Here is a 19,546-nt window from a genome sequence, read left to right as displayed (position 1 = left end):
ACAAAGTTACATTTTAGCAGTTTTTAATTGTGAAACTTCGAGCTTGAACAGCTAGATTCAAATATGGTAGTGTCCAAGGTTTGATTTAAAAGAAACCCAGGACCCTCTAAGCCATGTTGTGCCACAAAACAAAATTTTAGTAAACCACACTCCTCATTCATGCAACATCATTTTATTTAAAAAACACAAACCCAGGAATACGTACCAACATCTGTGTTTTTTTATCTGATCCATTCTTGTAAGCTTGTAACCCAATAGTTTTGTATTCCCAATATATATTACAAGGTCTTATAGTTGTACAATAAAAAAGCTCATCCAAGGTCTTGTAGTTGTCCATAAAAAATAACCCAAAAAATGTATTCCACAGGTGAAGGAAAATAAATCTTATTTTCTTGAAGCTTGAAGAAACCCAAATAATCCACTGAAACTGGCTTTGCAAAATACAATATCCATGGGAAGAAACTGGATCCTTGCAGCTCAGCTGGGATTGGTGTGACTTCACCTAGGGGCGTGGTGTCTAACAAAATGGAATGTATTCGCCAGGGATTCCCACAAGGGACCTTGGACTTTGCGGCTTCCAATCTGCAGGTCGCGGCCCCCTAGAGAAGTTCCCAATGAACTGTGAGAGAGAGAGCAAAACATTTACAGGTAGATAGATGAAAAGGTAGAACAACTGTGGTGGTTTGTAGCCGTTACCACTGAGGCGTGGAAATAAAAGAGAAGATCTGCGGTGTTACCACTGAGAAGTGGAGTGTAGAGATGATCCGCAGTGTTTCCACTAAGGAGTGAGAAATGCTGCGATGATCTGCGGAGTTACCACTGAGGAGTGGAAATGCTGCGATTATCTGCGGAGTTACCACTGAGTAGTGGAAATGCTGCGATGATCTGCGGTGTTACCACTGAGGAGTGGAAATGCTGCGAAGATCTGCAGTGTTACCACTGTGGAGTGGAAATGCTGCTAAGATCTGCGGTGTTACCACTGAGGAGTGGAGATGCTGCGATGATCTGCGGTGTTACCATTGAGGAGTGGAGATGCTGACAACGACACAGGGAGTGCAGGATCACCGGAACGCCACACACTCACACACACAGGAACCCAGGAAAAGGCAGGAATCACTAGAGGGTAGTAACAGCCAAAACCCAGGGAGCTGCTTCCAGCAAAGAGGATAATAACTGACTGAAAGAACCAGCCCTGAGTCAAAGGTAGAAAGGCTAGATATAGGTTCTGGTAAATAGGACAGCCAATGACAGGCAGAGCAAGGGGAGAAAGGCAGGTGGTTCTGCGCATATGCAGAACCTCTGACAGAGGAAGGACCGGCCGGCTGGATCAACGCTGGTGAGAGCACCCGGGCAGCCGCTGCAGAGGGCCAGAGGAAGCGAGCTGGCGGGGACGGAGCGGAGGAGTAGCAGGTGAGTGCACCGTCTCCCGGGCAGCCGCCACGGGAGACCGGCGTGTGACAGTTCCTTTATGCAGGAACAACTGCCGCATAATAAAATATAAAAGACGCAATGTCTATTTATAACCTAGGGGCTTTCTCATTGACAGTGTGGGAAAGCCTTTAGACCACGCAAGCTGGACTGACCACCTTCTCCCTCTTAAGCTCAATTAAGCAATTAAGTAGTGCCCCACTTTGTCTACTACAGTTTTGAGCCATGCTGGTTCAGGCACAGATGTATACACAGTTTTCCTATGCCCAACCAGTCACATTTTGCCCTTACTTCAGTACACGTTACCTGTGGACACACCCTATTAATTCTGAACGCATCATATGTAATAACCGCCTCATTTGGAACAGATTGCACAAGCAACATTGAAAGCAATATTGCCCACTAGCTTTCCCTCAGGACCATGTCACGTCTTGGTACCTGGGAAAAAACATGGTTATTCTCAGCAGTCAACAACATCATCACTTAGATTTCCACTAAAGCGCATAGGTTTGTGGAGGAAGATGACAGCACTTGCAGAGAGGCAGAAGTTTGCACAGCTTGAGGGCCCAGGTGATTTGAGCATGCCCGGTATCTAGTACCATCTGGACCAAATTTTGTGATACTTTAATTTAGTATTTCTACAGGTGTACACGTATCTTTTATGCTGCACTGTGGCATTAATGAGCGCTCTCCACTTATGAAAATCAAGTGGGCTAGGGGTGAGCCAGGCCCTAGAAATCACCATAATGGATAAAGTCATAAGATTAAAGACATAAGCAGCTATATATTTATTCATTAAATCTTCTAATGAAATCCCATAAACACTTAGGACTTATGGGGGGGGGTCGAGGGGAACAGTGTTAAGAACACATTCCCAGACTTCTGACCAGAAAGTATTTACAACCGGGCAATCCCATAGCATATGCCAGAAATCAGCCAAGGGGGAGCAGTATTTTAGACATGACGAGTTACTCCTCTGACCCATACGGTACAGACTAGTGGGGGTATGATAAACTCTATGTAATACATATAGGTGAAGTTGTTGGTATCGAAGGCAGGACGTGGCACTGCGGAGGCTTTTAAGCCGACAGGGAGCCTAGATCCACCTGCCACTTGGATTTACGTGAGTCTAAGTCTTTCAGGGCAAGTGAAAAGTTAAGGTTTGAATAGAGTCGGAATATAGCATTTCATGTGCCCACCTTAAGCAGAATACTTTTCAGATAAGACGGTTGGATTAACAGGGATGGGGCAGAGAACTATGCGTTAAGGGAGTGTCTTAGTTGAATGTAGCAGTAAAACATAGAATAAGTAATTTCTCTCTTCTGTTATATTTGTGCAAAAGTTTTCAAGGAACCAGATTCATACAGCTGCCCCAAATTTACAATACCATATCTGCACCATATATTATATTCTCGCAATTTATTTAGTTCAGGGGGAGAGAGGGGTTATGCCACAGAGGGGTAGAAGGGTCATAGCCCTGACCTCCCATTTTATGTTGTGACAGATGCCAAATCTCCACACCCTGTTTGATAATTGATGCCGACCGACTCAGACATTTCCCCATAAGCAATATCCCCATGGGCAACAATAGCGCATTTCCAGAAGCATAGGACCCCACCTGCTCACCAAGAAAACACAGCAAATCTATAGGGATTTCAGTTCCTACCCAACTTATCAAATGGGTAAGCTGGGCTGCATAGCAAAATAGTCCCTCTGCCTTGGACCCACACAATGTAGTATACGAGACTTGCCATCCCTACACAAACGAAGAGATCAGCCTGTCAACTTTCTGAAATATCGATTTTGGGGGCGATAAACTGGGGAGTTTTGGAGGATGTATAAAAATTTTGGCTGTACAACCATTTTAAATAAGTTATTCCTGCCTGTGACCGTAAGGGGAAGCCTTTTACAGTGGGAGACCGGGCCTTGAATTATTCTTGAACAGGATAAATTTTGAGGGACACAAATTTGTTAGAGAATCTGGATATCCTGACCCCTAGATATTTAAAACGAAAGGACCATTTAAGGGAGTGCCTATCCTAGGCATCAGGGGGTATCACACCATGAATAGGAAATACATATGATTTGTCCCAATTGACCAACAGGCCAGAAAAGTGTCCAAACCCTTTAACTGCGTCCAGTAGGTGGTCGAGGGAGGCATTTGTGTTGTAGGGATGGTGGGTCTTCTTGGCCCTGATTGTTAGGATCAGTGGATGGCCGAGAAGCAGCAGGTGGTCTCAGAGATGTAGTCAAGACTTTGTGCTCCAGCTAAGTAGTATAAGTGGGGAAATGCCACTTGTAGTGTTTAGTTTTAGCTTGATCCAAAATAACAGACTAGTAAGGTGGAGTACAGAGGCAGACCAGCTTGTGTGATTCCAGTGGGCAAGGTCAAACAGTTAATTGTAGTGACAATAGGACATAACACAGGGTATTTATTAGAGTGTATTTACTCACTGTGCACCTCATGCAGCCAGGAGCTCACTTGCTATAGGTAGATAAATGTAGGGCAGTGGCTGCCCGACTGAACACTTCCCGCAGCAGCTGGACAAGATGGCACCTGTACCTTTCCAGAAGCCCGTCAAAGAAGCACTGAGCCCAGTGCAGCACGTCGTCCACAAAGACTCACTAGAAGTCCCAGGAGAGGTGATTGCAGTGAAGTTATCTGTGCACCCTGTGTACGGCACAAGTACAGATGTGGATAGGTAGCTGCCAGATTGTAGTGATGAAGCTGCAGCCAGTTCTCCTTTGCTCCACCGGGGCTGTGCACCAATCGTTGACACTGGTGCAAACAACCTCAGTCAGCAACTGGATCAGCCGCCACTTCACTCTGCAATAAGGAGTCCCTGGAACAGCCACGCCGCAGATCTCTCAAGGCACCTCGCCCAAAATTGAGCACCCGTTCCAACCATAGCTGTAGGCCCCGTGCATACGAGAAGCAGGCATGCCGGTTCTGAGAAAAAAATATAAAAAATTGACCGATCAATAGAGACTCCTAGGGGTAGAGAGTGTCTGTCTGTTGTTTGGGAGGAGGACTGGACAGCGGGAACCATTGGAATAAGGATTTTAACACGGAAAGTGGAGGAGAGTAGGAAAAAGACGTCCTACTCCATGCTATCCCAAGCCACGCTCCCTCCATGTCGGTATTTACACTGTAGGTATTTTATCCATGTCAGCATTTACATGGTCCAGATTTTCGTGTCAGAATTATTTCTGTCAGTATTTTCACATTTCGAAATTCGCACCCAACCCTCTGTTGGAGGATCAGCATCAATCTTATGGCTCTGAATATCATTGGTGCTCCAGGGGTCTGAGTTGGATAATAAATATATTACTTTGATATTGTGTCCATATTGTAACAAGTTTACAGTTGGAATCTGCTGGCTGTTATCTGTGTCTACTGCAGTTGTTTTGGCACTGTTCTGTGGATGGACATTCTATTTTTTAACCATCCTGTATTCATATTTAATGGATTGCTACTTGTAAACTGCTATACTTTCTATACTTTCCAGAGGGAGAAAACAGCCATTTGGGTCGTATCCCATATGTATATATTGACAGAAGCCTGGATTGTGTGTATGAAATTAAACAGTTTTAAACTAGAGTTCACATTTAAATAAAATCTGCAAGGATAATATGTGATATAAATTGTGCATTTGGTAGAGATACTCATGGCCTCACGGTGTATTAATTAATGTTTAAATGAGGATATGCACACCAGATGCTTTCTCATTTACTAAAGAGAGGCAAATACTTTCAGCATAACATTGATATATGGAGATGTGGAGCTTATTCTAGCACATGCAAAATTCAATCGAATTTCACCGTACAATAATGATTTTTGGGTGGGCTACATTTTGGTTCGACTTTTGCAGAATTTGTAATTTAACGTACAAGTTTGAAATTCAAATTCATAGTTAAGCAAAATACATTAAAATCAACTATTCAATGTTGGCTGTTCGAACTCAAATGGCTATGTTATATTTTTGTTTTACATTTTAATTCACACATCAAACATCACTGTGTCTACTAAAAGTTGGAATTTAACATTGAAAACCAATAAAAATACTATACACTGTAGCGCTATAAGCTTGAATCACTCAAAGATGTTCATCTTCTTTGAATGTGGGTTGAGAATGTATTGCAAATTTGAGGAATAAATGTAAGCCATCTCTACTGATAAATACTATTAGCATAATTTAACTGTTGTTTACACTTCTGTGGTTCCTTTATTAGAGATATATTTTTATTGCTAAATGTTATAGATGGTAGGCTTATGACCTTGTACTATATGTCTCTGCAGTTGTGTTGATGTCATTGTTAAATTGTTTTACAGTAATGTTTTACTACTATTTTTGTATGTCTTGTTTAAATATAATTTCCACTATTTGATCAAAGTTTATGTTGAAAAAATGCACTCAATATCAGTGGAAAAGGGGGACTCCAGACAAATGCACCCTACCTCAATAAATTTGAAAACGCAGTCTCAGTCTCTTCTGTACCTCTACATATATATCAGAAGGAAGTGAAAGCGTGAGTCTGGTGTGTCTTGTTACAGGTGAACTGTAGCTGCATCTGGAAGGTGCAAAAAGTGTTCCAATGAAAGTATTGAACTTCCAACCCCATCTCACTCGACTCACCCCCAAACTTCAGTCCTTCAAACGCTCACTCAAAACTCACCTTTTCAAGCTCATCTATCCTACCACCTCATGACCATCTTATCCATCACCTGCTCTTCTTTCGCTTGCTATCTCTTTTTTCTCCTAGTTGTTCCTACTGTCTCACACCACCCCTCCCTCTAGAATGTAAGCTCTGGCAGGCAGGGTCCTCTCTACCTATTGTCCCGCATCTGTCTACCGTCTGACTCTCTTGTACGTCCCGTTACATCTTTTGCTGCACTCTGTGTGAAACCTCATAGCATTACTCACACTCTTCGGTGCTACTTATGTGTAATACCTCATCTATTTGTTACTTGCTTCTGTATCTGTATAAATAAATAAATATATAATAATAGGCCTTGGCTTTGTTTACACATCACCTGAAGTCTCATTCCCGCAAACCATGAAACCTCAAAAAGGGCACCCTTCCCACTCATTGAACTTCATTTTAGTATCTGGTCTTGCAAAAAAAAAAACCTGTACTTTCATGCGATTGTAAATTTAGGTATCTGAATGCGCCAACCCCACATTTAGATACAAACACCTCCAATCCACCCAGCTACACCCATGAAAAAAGTGCACCCTAGCAGTCATTGCCATTTTAAAGTGAGCAGTCCTAGATTTATAAAATAAATGACTGGACTGCTTAATAAATATGATTTTGCTTCTAAATATAGATCAGTGTTATTTAAAATGTGTTTATCACAATTTTTGGGGTTTATATATTTAAAGGTGCAGTTTTTAGGTAATGTTTGGTGTTCTGCTTGCTTTTCACATGCGTTTCATTTTGTAGTTGACTCTGGTTGCTCTGGTAATATATTGAATAAGACACACTGATTAAATACATGAGTGTATTTATTTTCTGATTGAGGGTTTGTCCTCTGTATTTGTTAGAGAATTGTATGATTTTCATCATCCAAATGCCAGCATGATTGTCATGATATTTGACGTTTGTTTTATAACTTGAAGTCAATTATATACTGTACAATTTGTTCTACTACACCCGCATTAATGAGACTGAGGTCGTTCTGATAGGACAACACTTTAAATACCAAAAGACTGATGGCTGCTTTATACCGCTGATGAAGCCGGCAACACGTGGGGCGGAGAAACGCGCAAGGAATTAAGAATCTGTGGTAAATGGAATTACCAAAGGATTTTATTCTAACTCCAATAATGACTACATTCTATGCTGTCTGTGTGGCCTGGGTCCTGCCGCTACAAGAAAAACATAAATCTATCCGGTGATCAGCTGGAAGGTAAAAATCATATATATATGTGACTGTTGGATCACTTAAGCATGTCTGCTAGAGGAACTGCCAAATATTGACTTTTAAATGACTAGAAACATTATTACATCTTAATGCCATGGATTTCTGAATCACTTAAAACTTCTATGTTTAGTGCTGCACTTTAAAACAGGACAAACCTACCTCTGCATGAAGGGACTTTTTCATATATATATATATATATATATATATATATATATATATATATATATATGTGTGTTCCAAATTAAGAATCTGGATTTGATGTTTGTGCTTTATGAGCATTCTTATCACACAGACCAACATTGATTCCTTCCTATATCTGGATTTTTGCACTAGATTTGAAACTAGATGATCTTTATTAATTCAGGAGACATTCAATGTGTCATTGTATTTTTATACATATGTGAATATTTTGATGATTTACACCTAATTAGGTGTTTACTTATGTTAAGCTAATTTTTTATCTTATATTTAATAAATATTGATTTGTATGCAGTTCTGTGTGCTGGTATTTGGATGGTATCTAATAAGGGAATCCGAGAAAAATCAAGTGCTTCCTACAGTTTTGTTTAAGTATATGCACATTTGTACAATGGGCGCAAAAAAACATTTGTATTCTGGGGGCTGTACATTTGCACTTCTGTAAATGACCTCTAGTAACCCATTCATGCCTTGAAGTAACAAAGCTGAATAAATGTTTACATGAACAGGGCTGCACATATATAATAACTACAGTAGGAGTTGTTGGCCAAATACTAGCGGGTGGCATCCAACTTTGTTTGTTGAACAGCCCCAGAATTCAGTCTTCCTTTATTCTCCCAGGGAGGAAAACATATGTGCATATCAATGTACTTAATCATGCAGCTTTATATACATCAGTTTCTGCCTTATTATTGCTAATACAAATGTGTTATGATAGCAAATTCATTTATGAAAATGGTAAACATAAAATAAACAAAGAAATGTCTGCTTAGTAATGTGCAATACAGGAAATTGCAGGCAAGAACCTGACAGCCTCTCTTACTGCATTAAGAGATGATATTACATTGTATTGCATGGTGGCTTTACTGCCCTATATTTGCCTGAAACCACCATATATTTTCTAAGCTGTAATGACAGCATTGGGGTCTATTGCTGGGATACCACAGCTCCGTATTGCTGACTACAACTTGTGCTTGTGGTTCTAGCACTCTTATACAATTCTCATTTTTCGGGAGACAACCCAAAGAAGTGAAGCCAGGAATAAATGTAAAATAAATCATTTATTGCTGAATACTAAAATAGGTCTAATCGCTTTCAGTAACAACCATTTATTTTATGCCATTATTTCTTACTCATCAGTGAGCCAAATAACTGTCCTACTGTTCTATTACCTTCATTTATTTCAGCTTCCTGAGATGTGTTTTTCTAACATAAACTAGTGGCAAGCTATACGAAAAAGCATTGTAATTACCATTTTCCTTGGTTTGTGTCTTCAGGCTGTTCTTAATTCTAAAGAGATACCACGGTTTCATGTGACTACCAGGGCAACCACAGTCACAAGATGTATCAAACAGAGAGGATTTGGAATGCCCCTCTGAGCTCTTTCTATAATGTAAAATCCTCCCTCTCTACCTTAACTTGACATGCTGAGAGCTGTGAGTCTGTGTATGTGTGGCAGTCATGCTGGTCTCCACACCAGAGAGGTTATGAAAAGGAGATAATGATTTGTAGGTAGACAGATAATAAAAATGACAGATGCATGCTTAAAAAGGTTCTTAACTTGCTATTTAAAGAAAAAAAATATTTGGCAATGGATATGTTTAACAGAAGTAGTATTAACTTGGATACTTCCAACCAAAACTGTAAATAAAATTGAAAATAATAAAATAAAAATGTTAATAAAATTTAGGAAAAAATATGCTTTAAAGTAATTTTAGTAAAAACATGCTTATGAGATAAAAAAAAAGCGTGTATTTAAGATTAACTCAAAAACAAAGCAGAATTATTATTATAATACACCATTCACACTGCCTCAAAAACCCATTTTTTTGGCAGGGGGGAGCCCTGATGACCTTGGTCGAGGCTGAGTGTGAATGGCTCCTCAGCATCTACCCGGGTCGGATGAATAAGGGACTTTTGCGGGGTTATTCCTGGTCCGACCCGGGTAGCCTTCAGTCCGAAAGGCGAGACCGGGATTTTTCAACCCGGGTCTCACCAAAACCTATACCACTTTCACATTGTATCCCTGGTTAATGATCCCGGGATATTGCCGGGTGACCCCAACAAATTCCCAGGTCGACTGGATTCACATTGAACCCGGGTCTATCCGGGTCTCCCTGGAAACATCACAAGAGGAGCTTTGATTGGCTCCTCTTGTGATTTTGATTTTTCTTTACTTTTTAATAGGTTTCGGTGAGACCCGGATCTCACCATTCAGACTGAGAGTTACCTGAGTTGGACCTGGGAATAACCCTGCAAAAGTCTCGGGTTCAATTCCCGAGTCATCCGACCCATGTAGATGCAGGGGAGCCGTTCACACTCAGCCTCGACTTGGGTCGTCTGGGCTCCCCCTGGAAAAAACCCAGGTTTTTGAGGCAATGTGAACGGGGCACTATTGATAAGTAAAAAAAAAAAAATCAACATCACATAAAGAGCCAATCAAAACTCCTTTTGTGATGTTGCTAGAGAGCCATGGGTTCAGTGTGAACCCGGTCAACCTGGGAATTTGTCGGGGTGGGAGGCTTGGTCCTTTTTGTAAGATACCGTATTATTTTTTTTATAGCATTTCACAGAGATTCTAACCCCACAAAAAAACAGAAAATCTTTCTGAGACTGGTAGTATAGCACTATATGTGGACGATATGCTGATCTTCCTTAAAGACCATGATCGCTCTTTGACAAATGTTCTGGAGGTGGTTGAGGGTTTTGGGGACTATTCTTGTCTCAGAATCAATTGGAATAAATCAGTGTTTTTCCCTCTAGGTTGGCAACCTCCACTTGGTGCTGTGCTATGCAAGTCAATCCAATGGACTAGCAAGTTTAAGTATTTGGGAATTTATGTGACGGCTCATGCGACTGACTATGTCAAACTCAATATAGACCCAATAACTGAATGCCTTAAAAATAAGTGTCATACATGGAGACTTCCCCTTACAGTTACTGGACGAATTAATCTTACTAAAATGGTAATCCAACCCAAATATTTATGAACTTTACAACATTCTCCAGTGCATTTCCCGCTATATGTGTTTCAAAATATTAACAAGTACCTAATCTCGTTGATATGGGGAGGGAAGAGAGCTAGGGTGTATTTCAATACTTTATGTAGGACAAAGAGTTCAGGTGGACTGGCCCTGCCTAACCTTAGCCAAGGGATTATGTGAGTAAGTTGAGAAGCAAGATAGTAAAGTCTAAGTGCTTCACATGATACTGCCCTTGGACACTTTTTGGGAAAGCAGACGGACCCCTCCCTTGAACCACTACAGGGTCTTTTGATCCGACACAAACCAAGTGCGGTGGCTCCGATTATAAAACAGGCCTCAATGATATGGTCAGTGGCACATGCGCTCTTGGGAGGCGAAGGGCTGGATTCAGACTCCCCTCTGTGTCACAATTCTAATTTTGGGGAATTGGTGGTTAGAAGATACAATGATGTGGATAAACGTGAGAGTGCATACTATTGGTAAAATATATATAGATGGTCACTTAAGATCATTTGAGCAAGTAAAGTTCTTTTACCAGTTACCTAACTCCTGGTTCTTCAGATATCTGCAATTGAGGCATGCCATTTACGCTCAATTTCCTAGAGAGCAGCCACAGATCCTAGACCAGGGGTGGGCAAACCTGTCCTCAAGGGCCATATCCAGTTCATGTTTTTAGGATTTCTGTCTGTAGAAACAGGTGGGATAATTACTGACCCAGCCAAATAGATTAACTCAGCTGTACATGATTAAAGAAATCCTAAAAACATGAACTGGATATGGCCCTTGAGGACAGGTTTGCCCACCCCTGTCCTAGACTCACCTTTAAAAAATGTGATGGGTTCTCTAGGTTCATGTAAAATAATATCAGTGTTGTATGCCACATTCCTGCCAGGTGGCTGAGAGGATTGGATCAGTTGAGAAATAAATGGGAATCTGATCTGGACGTGATATGTTTGTTTGGAATTACATTAGATGAGAATTTAGAAAAGCCACTCTTCAAATATATATTTATATTGTCCTGGCAAAGGTGGTCCTTGCTAGGGGTTGGATGGCACCGGAGGCTCCCAGTGTTTTAGTTACTGAGATATGTAGGCATGAACGGTTTATGTACGATAGTAGAAAGACCTTACACAAGTATCATAAAATCTGGAACCACTGGTATGATTCTCAATTTGCTGCTCTCCCCTACCAAGATGATATGGTTTGATGTGTATGGCGAACCACCAGTAATGATATTAGTTTTGGTTTCAGTTTTAACCTCATTTATTTAGGTTGGTTCCGGAGTGTAGTTCACTGTACATTTTTGTCAATGAAAATACTTAATCTGATTAGTTAATTAATATCTTCGTCTATTACATATTAAAAGCGACAATAACTTTTAGAATACTTATCCTGGAATTGGGTATGTATGTTCTTGTTATGTAATTTGTTTTGTTGTACTGTCCCTTAAAAATCTAAATAATAAAAAACACTTTATTCAAAAAAGAAACCTAGCCTAAACATCACTCTTACATATTTTTCTAGAATGAGGTATATTTTTTTATACCAAAATATTAACATCTTTTCTACTCCATTTTCCTGCCATTTATATGGAATATTCCCCATTGCCTTTTTTTGTACCAACTTACTACTAGTAACATCTGGAACCTCACGCTTACTGGGACTGTAGCAGTAAAAACGAGTGCTATCTCCTTAAAATGTTTACATATGTTTATCTTAAAAAGAAAGCCTCATTGAAATGACATATACTCCTCCTTCAGGCCTGTCTGGTCAGCAGTACTTATTATTGCCAGTGGGCCCTGCAATGGTTTTTCCATGACTATGCCCTTTTTCTGTGTGAATCAGGACCAGGAATAAGTTCATCAGCACGTGACTAAGTGGTTAGCACTTCTGCCTTACAGCACTGGGGTCATGAGTTCAATTCCTGACCATGGCCTTATCTGTGAGGAGTTTGTATGTTCTCCCCGTGTTTGCGTGGGTTTCCACCGGATGCTCCGGTTTCCTCCCACACTCCAAAAACATACTGGTAGGTTCATTGGCTGCTAACAAAATTGACCCTAGTCTGTGTGTCAGCGAATTTAGACTGTAAGCCCCAATGGGGCAGGGATTGATGTGAGTTCTCTGTACAGCGCTGCAAAATTAGTGGCGCTATATAAATAAATGGTGATGATGATCTTACTAGTAATTCAAAATGATACTTTAACCACAGCCGTTTGTATAACACCATCCATAAAGTCTTCCCAGACAGACGAAACGCGTTGCAAGTTGACTCTCCAATCCACGACTATGTGCTCTTTCCTAACCTCATTGCTATTGTGAAGACTTTGTAACATTGTCTCCAGAGGCGCTACTCTTGTATCTAGAGGATCCCTTTTTTTACATCTGATTTGCAGTCCGGACGTATTCTGTGGAGCGCACCACACACAGGCACAGCCTGGATCGGTAAGCCGCTCATGCGGCCAGAGAGGAGATCATACCCAGGCACAGCCCGGATCCCAACAAGCTGCTCATATCACCAGATAGGTGTTTTGGATTTACATCTTTCCCGAGGCGGGTAAGCTCCACATGTTTACCGTTAACTGCTGGCTTGATTATTATATTAGCCGAATTTACAACTTATACGGCGGATGAGATCCATATGTGTATATCGTGCCACTGGTTTATAAATCAATAGTGTGGAAAAGCATATGTGATTTTGCATATCGATATACCTGCATTTTGGGACATTGTCATCAGAATCAGTGACTTAACCTATTGGAATAGAACCTGGAACAGAATTTATGTTTATATTACCAGGAAGTAACCATATATATATATATATATATATATATATATATATATATATATATATATATATATATATATACTGTTTGGTTGCAGATCCATTCAACTTGTGGAACTATTGAGAGTTCTTTTCATGCACATGATATTTGTTGGACATTATTTATCATAGACAGACTTGTGTCTGCCTACAGCCATATGTGAGAATATTTGTATCCTTTTATAACTGTTTACATTTATATCCAGTTGAGAATCAGTTTTTTGGATAGCTGAATTTTCTGTCTGGTTTTTACTATATGTACCCTCATTTTTATATATAAAACACCATATGCGCAATCTGCTTTTTTGTATACCATCCATAACATTAACAAATGCATCAATATGTACAGACTGTTTTCATAAATTGTATTCTTTATTTGTACATTGAGGGACACAGTTGATCAGGTTCTCCTCTGAACACATTTTGTTGTTCTAATCTGGTGTATTCAGAAGAACCAGTTAGCAGTGATAGAGTGCTTATGCGAGACAGACAATGGGTAGTCTGTTCAACTACAAAAATAATCTCTGGTACTACAGTTATACTGTGATGATTATGTTGAAACATAACAAAAAATTCAGAACATTATATGTCTAGATAACACTTCACAGATGCTATAATAACAACACTTAAGCCTTTCCCTGCTGTAGGGCTCCTATTATTCTTAGATTCTTCAGTGGCTAAAAGAATCAGAATCCAGTGCAACAATTACACATAAAATATAATTGTCAGTTTTGGAAAAGTTTACCTTACTGTAATTCCATAAAAAATAATAATCACAGAATGCAGGATTGGTATGAAGTAGTAGAGGAAGATTTGAGGAATAATACTTGCTTTGTTCTGTGGCGCCTGAAATCCGACCAATCCCCAGTAGTCATCAATAAGATAAAGGATTCAGTAGGATGTTTCCTTCCTCAGCTCCTGAGACTTGGAGGGGTTCTTTGATAAAGCACATACAAAGACAGACTACTGCACTTTTCTACATTTTATATTAGAGAGAGAATATGAAAGACGTTTTCCCTGTGCAGGGCTGTGACTCTCCCAACATGATGGATGAGGAATCCTCAGACACTTTGTATTTAAATAAAATAAAATATATTTGATTCAGTTCCTTCAGATCATCACATAAGTAAAAGCAAGGAAATAATACATAATAAAAACAGAGAAATCATCAACTCACTATCATCAGTTGAAATAGTTTCACAATGTACCACACCTGCTTAGCTCACCTATAACTATCATTTTTAAATCAATGTATATAAAATATGTATTGCTCATGTGCCTGTTTATATCTAATATTAACAAACAACATTTGTGAATGGTTCACTTTCACTTTACTGTAATCAGTGGGTATCAGTGGCTGTGCTGTGTAAGGTGCTATGGCACCCAATTTGAGGATGCCAATCTACTCTCTATAGGCACTTTATCTTTTCCATGCTGATGCTGCCACCAGCATAACTTCAGTATAATGAAAAATAAAAATAGAATAAAATAGCTGTAATCATCATTTATTTATATAGCGCCACCAATTCCGCTGTAGAGAGAATATTTGTCATTCACATCAGTGCCTACCCCAATTGGATTTACTAACACATACACACAGAATAGGGTTAATTTTGTCAGCAGCCAATTAACATACTAGTATGTTTTTTGGAATGTGGGAGGAAACATATCTATAAGTTTTTGTTTAAAATAAAATTAAAAAAATCCTCCAGCTGTCTAACCATCATTTCCCCTAATCACAGCTTCACCCTCCTTCCTACACCAAGTTCACAGCCACCCAGTTCTCCAACACCACTAAACCCTCTTTCCTACACCAAATTCTAAGCCACATATTACTTTCTCTAAGTGACCACTCTTTTTCAGGTGTAGAGTATGAAGTTGTATTTCATAAAATGCAATCTTGAAGGTCATCGCTTTAAGTTTACAGCCTAATTAGCTTGATCATTGGGGCCAATCGGTATCATGAACAATAGGTGCTCCCAACAATTTATCAGCTTGATCAACAAAGTTGAACCTGAGATCTGGGAGATAGCAAACTTTTCACCATTCATTGTTCTGTTCCTCCTGATAATTGAATCTCCAACCACCAGTGCACTGACCTTGGCTTGATCCTTATTGCTTCTACTGTGGCAACTGGACTCCTTCTTTGACAGCAGATCCATTACACTGTTCTTGAAATGTAGACTTACGTCTCAACTAAAGATGCAAGACCTTAACTTAAACAGAATTCCACAAAAGCAAAGATCACAAAGTATTGGTTTGTTGGGTACAGCTCATTTGATCACTCATATTGTTGGTGTTAGCAGTGTCTTCATTGTGATAGTAATTGTCTTACTATTCCTCTGAACATACCATTGATAGTTTTAGTATTATGTCATGACAATGGGTGTCAGGAGCTAATAAACAGGAACTGGCAATCAGTGACATATTAAAGTAGCACATTCAATATACATTCAAAATCGTGTTCAAGCTCCTCACTCTTACTTTCAAGGCCCTCTCCAACTCCACTGCTCTCTACATCTCCAACCTAATCTCCATTCACGCTCCATCCTGCCCTCTGCGTTCGGCTAACGGCCGCCGCCTCTCTTCCCCCCTGATTACCTCCTCCCATGCTCGCATCCAAGACTTCTACCGCGCTGCCCCCTCCACTGGAACCAGCTCCCCCGCTCCATCAGAACTTCCCCCAACTTGTCCAGCTTCAAACGGGCCTTAAAAACCCACCTCTTCCTTAAAGCCCTCCAGTCCCCCACCTAATTGACCTCCTCCCAGTCTCCCCTACCCCCCTCCCACTTCTGTCCCCCTCTTACCTCCCTCCTTTTCATTCTCCTCTCCCCCCCTCTCCGTCCCCGTTCTCCCCATTCCCTCCTCCCACCATTGCGTCTCTGTCCGCCCTACCCTCCCCTTAGATTGTACGCTCCTTTGAGCAGGGCCTCCTCTCCTTCTGTTCTCCACCACCTTAACTATGCTCTCCAGCTCCATGTCTCTTCTGTGAGGTCCTCCTGCCCTTCTACCCCTCTCTCTACCCCGCTGGGGGCTCTCACCTCTCATCTAGCTGTACATTGAGCTTCTGAGTTACTGTGCTTTTTGTTAACTGTACCGTGCTGTCTCACCCTGTATCGTGTTTCTGTCTGTCCCTGTATGGCGCTACGGATACCTAGTGGCGCCCTATAAATAAAAATTATTATTAATAATAATAATAATAATAATAATATACACAAGATGAGTAAAAAAATAAAACATATAGGAAGTGAACAGTTCTATGTGTATCCTCTTCTCATCTCTATGGGGGTCAAGACAGTACAAGGTGAAGAGGATGGATGGAGAGGTAACGAGGTGTATGGAGTTAGTCATATGTTACAAGGTATAGAATGGATAATATTTATAATTATATAAAACGTTTAGCAGATATTGTATTGAGTACAGAGTAAAGCCAGAATTTAAACAACGGGGTGATATTTCACCAGGCACCATAGCTGTTGCTACATTATGATAGTTATTTATACTATGGGGAATGAAGAGCCGTGGAGTCTAGACAAAGTCTTTTTTAACGTATTCATATTTTATAAGTATGAACTGTATACTGGGACAATTAGGATTGTAATATATGAAGTATAGATATGAGTCTCTTTTGGTAGCAGCTGGTTGGTTTATTTTTTACTGTTAGGTGGTCACTCAGTGGTTTTGTTCATCTTGTAGTTTGCATGAATTTGCTGCTTTTGAGGACATATATTTTTGAACATTTGCCCTCTTTTCCAACACCGAGCGTAAATAATTTGGTGTTTTAATGAGATCTATCTATCTATCTATCTATCTATCACTCACATTTTTTTTACAAGAATGGAATAACATATTTATTGAAAGCAATGTTCAAGCAACTGATTTAGAGATTCACAGTTTTCTTCACTCAACCATTTCTGATCATTTTTATGTGTAGCACAATCACTATACAAATATATTAGATTCTGTGTCACATGACAAATCTAAGCAAAAGTGGGGCCACGTGACTGCTGAATGACAATCTATTATGAAACATAATTACAGTGATCAATGTTAAAAGTCTATTTTATTTTTGTACTTGGTATTTCTGAAAAAAATATTTCAAACTATTTCTAACAAAACCCTCTGCCCTTTCCATACCTTATCCATACTCTTACTTGAAGCTCACTGTCTAACTATAGTGATCTTTTAATATAGGTGTTACTGCCTAGAAGCACGGTATCCCTTTACCATCCCAGCCTGCTCAGAAAGTGTCATGGGTCACAGACTCTCATATATGTCTAGAGACTTTTTATAGTCCTCTTGTTGTCTCTGTTCTACACTACTGTAAGTATGAGGAATGCAGGATATGAAATGGGGACAAAAGCTGTTCCACAGTAACAGGTATCTTGAAATATCTTTCTGTACACTTCCTGAGGATCACTTGTCCAGTCTCTGTCATCTTAGAAATAATTGAAGCTTTCCACCTGACAGAGCACAGTGCTTCTCCAGACATAAGCTCTTATTTAGCGTTAAGAGCAAAGCGAAAAAAGGAGTAAAGGAGACAAAACCATGTTGCACTTCGGGGGGATGGGAGCAAATTAAAAATGTGAAGACAGATTTTGAGTTGGGAGGGGCATGTCCTAGCTCAACTCTAAACTGCAGTGTTAAAAATAAAGCTGCCTGGTATTTGTGTGTTACATGCAAAAGCAGACAGTGTTTTTACGGCATGTAACAATATTATGGCATTAACAAACTTTACATCAAACATGGTTTGCCCAAGAGCAAAGCTGCACCTTTAGCTTTGCTCCAAACTCGAAATGAGGCCCATAGTCTCTAGTTGAAACACAATGGTCGCCACCAGCACTCAGCCACTAGTGCTGCATCCTTCCCAATATGATAAAGTTTCATTACAGGTCTTTTTTTTTTTATCAGACAACACATTTCCTTGATTTCAGCCCATGCTCTGTTTTAATAAATAGAGATAGCTGTATACATTTGTAAACTAACATATGATTACCATAAATGCCACTGGTCACATCACAGAATTATTACTTGCATGAAAACTGTAACATGAGAACACAGAAAATGGTCACATTTGTCACATACATAATACATTCATTAATTTACATGATTTGTTCAAGTCATTTTATATAGTTCATACAGGTTTCACCTACAGAAATGTATGTGTGGCATAATTGTATCAGCAATCGACAATCACTATGAATGTAATATCATATCGTGCCCATGTTATTTCTATGTACATAGAATTGTAAGACTGCACCTACATCATTAGTTTTATTTTATAGCTTTAAAATTGCATCTTATGCACACGACTCATGGAACCTTATCTCACTGCAACTATAAACTTGTGCAAATTTACCTGGAAACTACACATATGTGCAGAATTGGTCAACACGCTTTATCATTACTGGAGTGTGGCAGATAAATAAACTTGCAAATCCTACTGTAAATAAGTTAATCTCAGTGGCGTTGACTCTTCCCCACTTGTATGTGTTGATCTTTAGCTTGCAGAATTTTCAGCAAAAAAGTAGACATGATAGGTCTCAATATTAAAAAAAAAGCTAATTATTTATACTGTAAAAAATATTCCTGAAAAATTATATTTTTTTGAACTGTTGTATCCCTTTTTTAAGTTGCACCTATAGTTCAGGGCTCATAAGTAGAAATGTAAAAAGTGCTACCTGATATAATGACATAGGATATGATATCTCAGGCCAACAGTAAGCTCTGACAGAGTTTTAGAACTTAGGTCATGTACAGTAATTAACATCTGTAGTTAAACTAGATTGGTTAGACCATTTGTGCATGACACTGGTTTCTAGATCTCCTCTCTTGGATTCAGATGCTGATGTGGCAGCAGAGCTCACAATTGGTTTACTGAGCTTTCTTTAAAATTCTAGATAGTTAGTCTACCCAAGTTCAACTGCTACAAGGAACCAAGGCATTGGCTTCGCAGCTCTCATATCTGAGGAGAAGGTACAGTCAGTAGGCCAGTTGGCTTCATCTTGTTTATCCCGCCATCCAGAATACAAACTCGTGGGTATCCCAGCTTCACCAGATGAGCTGCAAACTGGAACACAAACAGTTAATGTAACTAGCTCTCTCACTTTCTCTCTCGCTACACATATATGGTACATATATAATTTACTGTAAGGCAACAATATAATATTAGTAAAGTAAACATGC

At 39.7% G+C, this 19,546-nt stretch overlaps 1 protein-coding gene across 2 annotated transcripts in view; it reads right to left on the bottom strand.

The window, feature by feature from the left end:
* Positions 1-16,878: 16,878 nt before the first annotated feature.
* Positions 16,879-19,546, bottom strand: part of TBCK (TBC1 domain containing kinase) — a 214,011-nt gene continuing 211,343 nt past the window's right edge. For both annotated transcript variants that reach the window (XM_075200804.1, XM_075200810.1), the window contains exon 26: positions 16,879-19,430. In XM_075200804.1, the coding sequence (XP_075056905.1) occupies positions 19,320-19,430 (111 nt within the window). In that variant the 3' untranslated portion in view covers positions 16,879-19,319. The remainder of the gene's footprint in view (positions 19,431-19,546) is intronic.

Source organism: Mixophyes fleayi, chromosome 1 (genome assembly GCF_038048845.1).
Source record: "Mixophyes fleayi isolate aMixFle1 chromosome 1, aMixFle1.hap1, whole genome shotgun sequence".
NCBI lineage: Eukaryota > Metazoa > Chordata > Amphibia > Anura > Limnodynastidae > Mixophyes > Mixophyes fleayi.
Note: the sequence above shows the minus strand (reverse complement) of the source record. Positions and strands in the feature narration are given on the sequence as shown.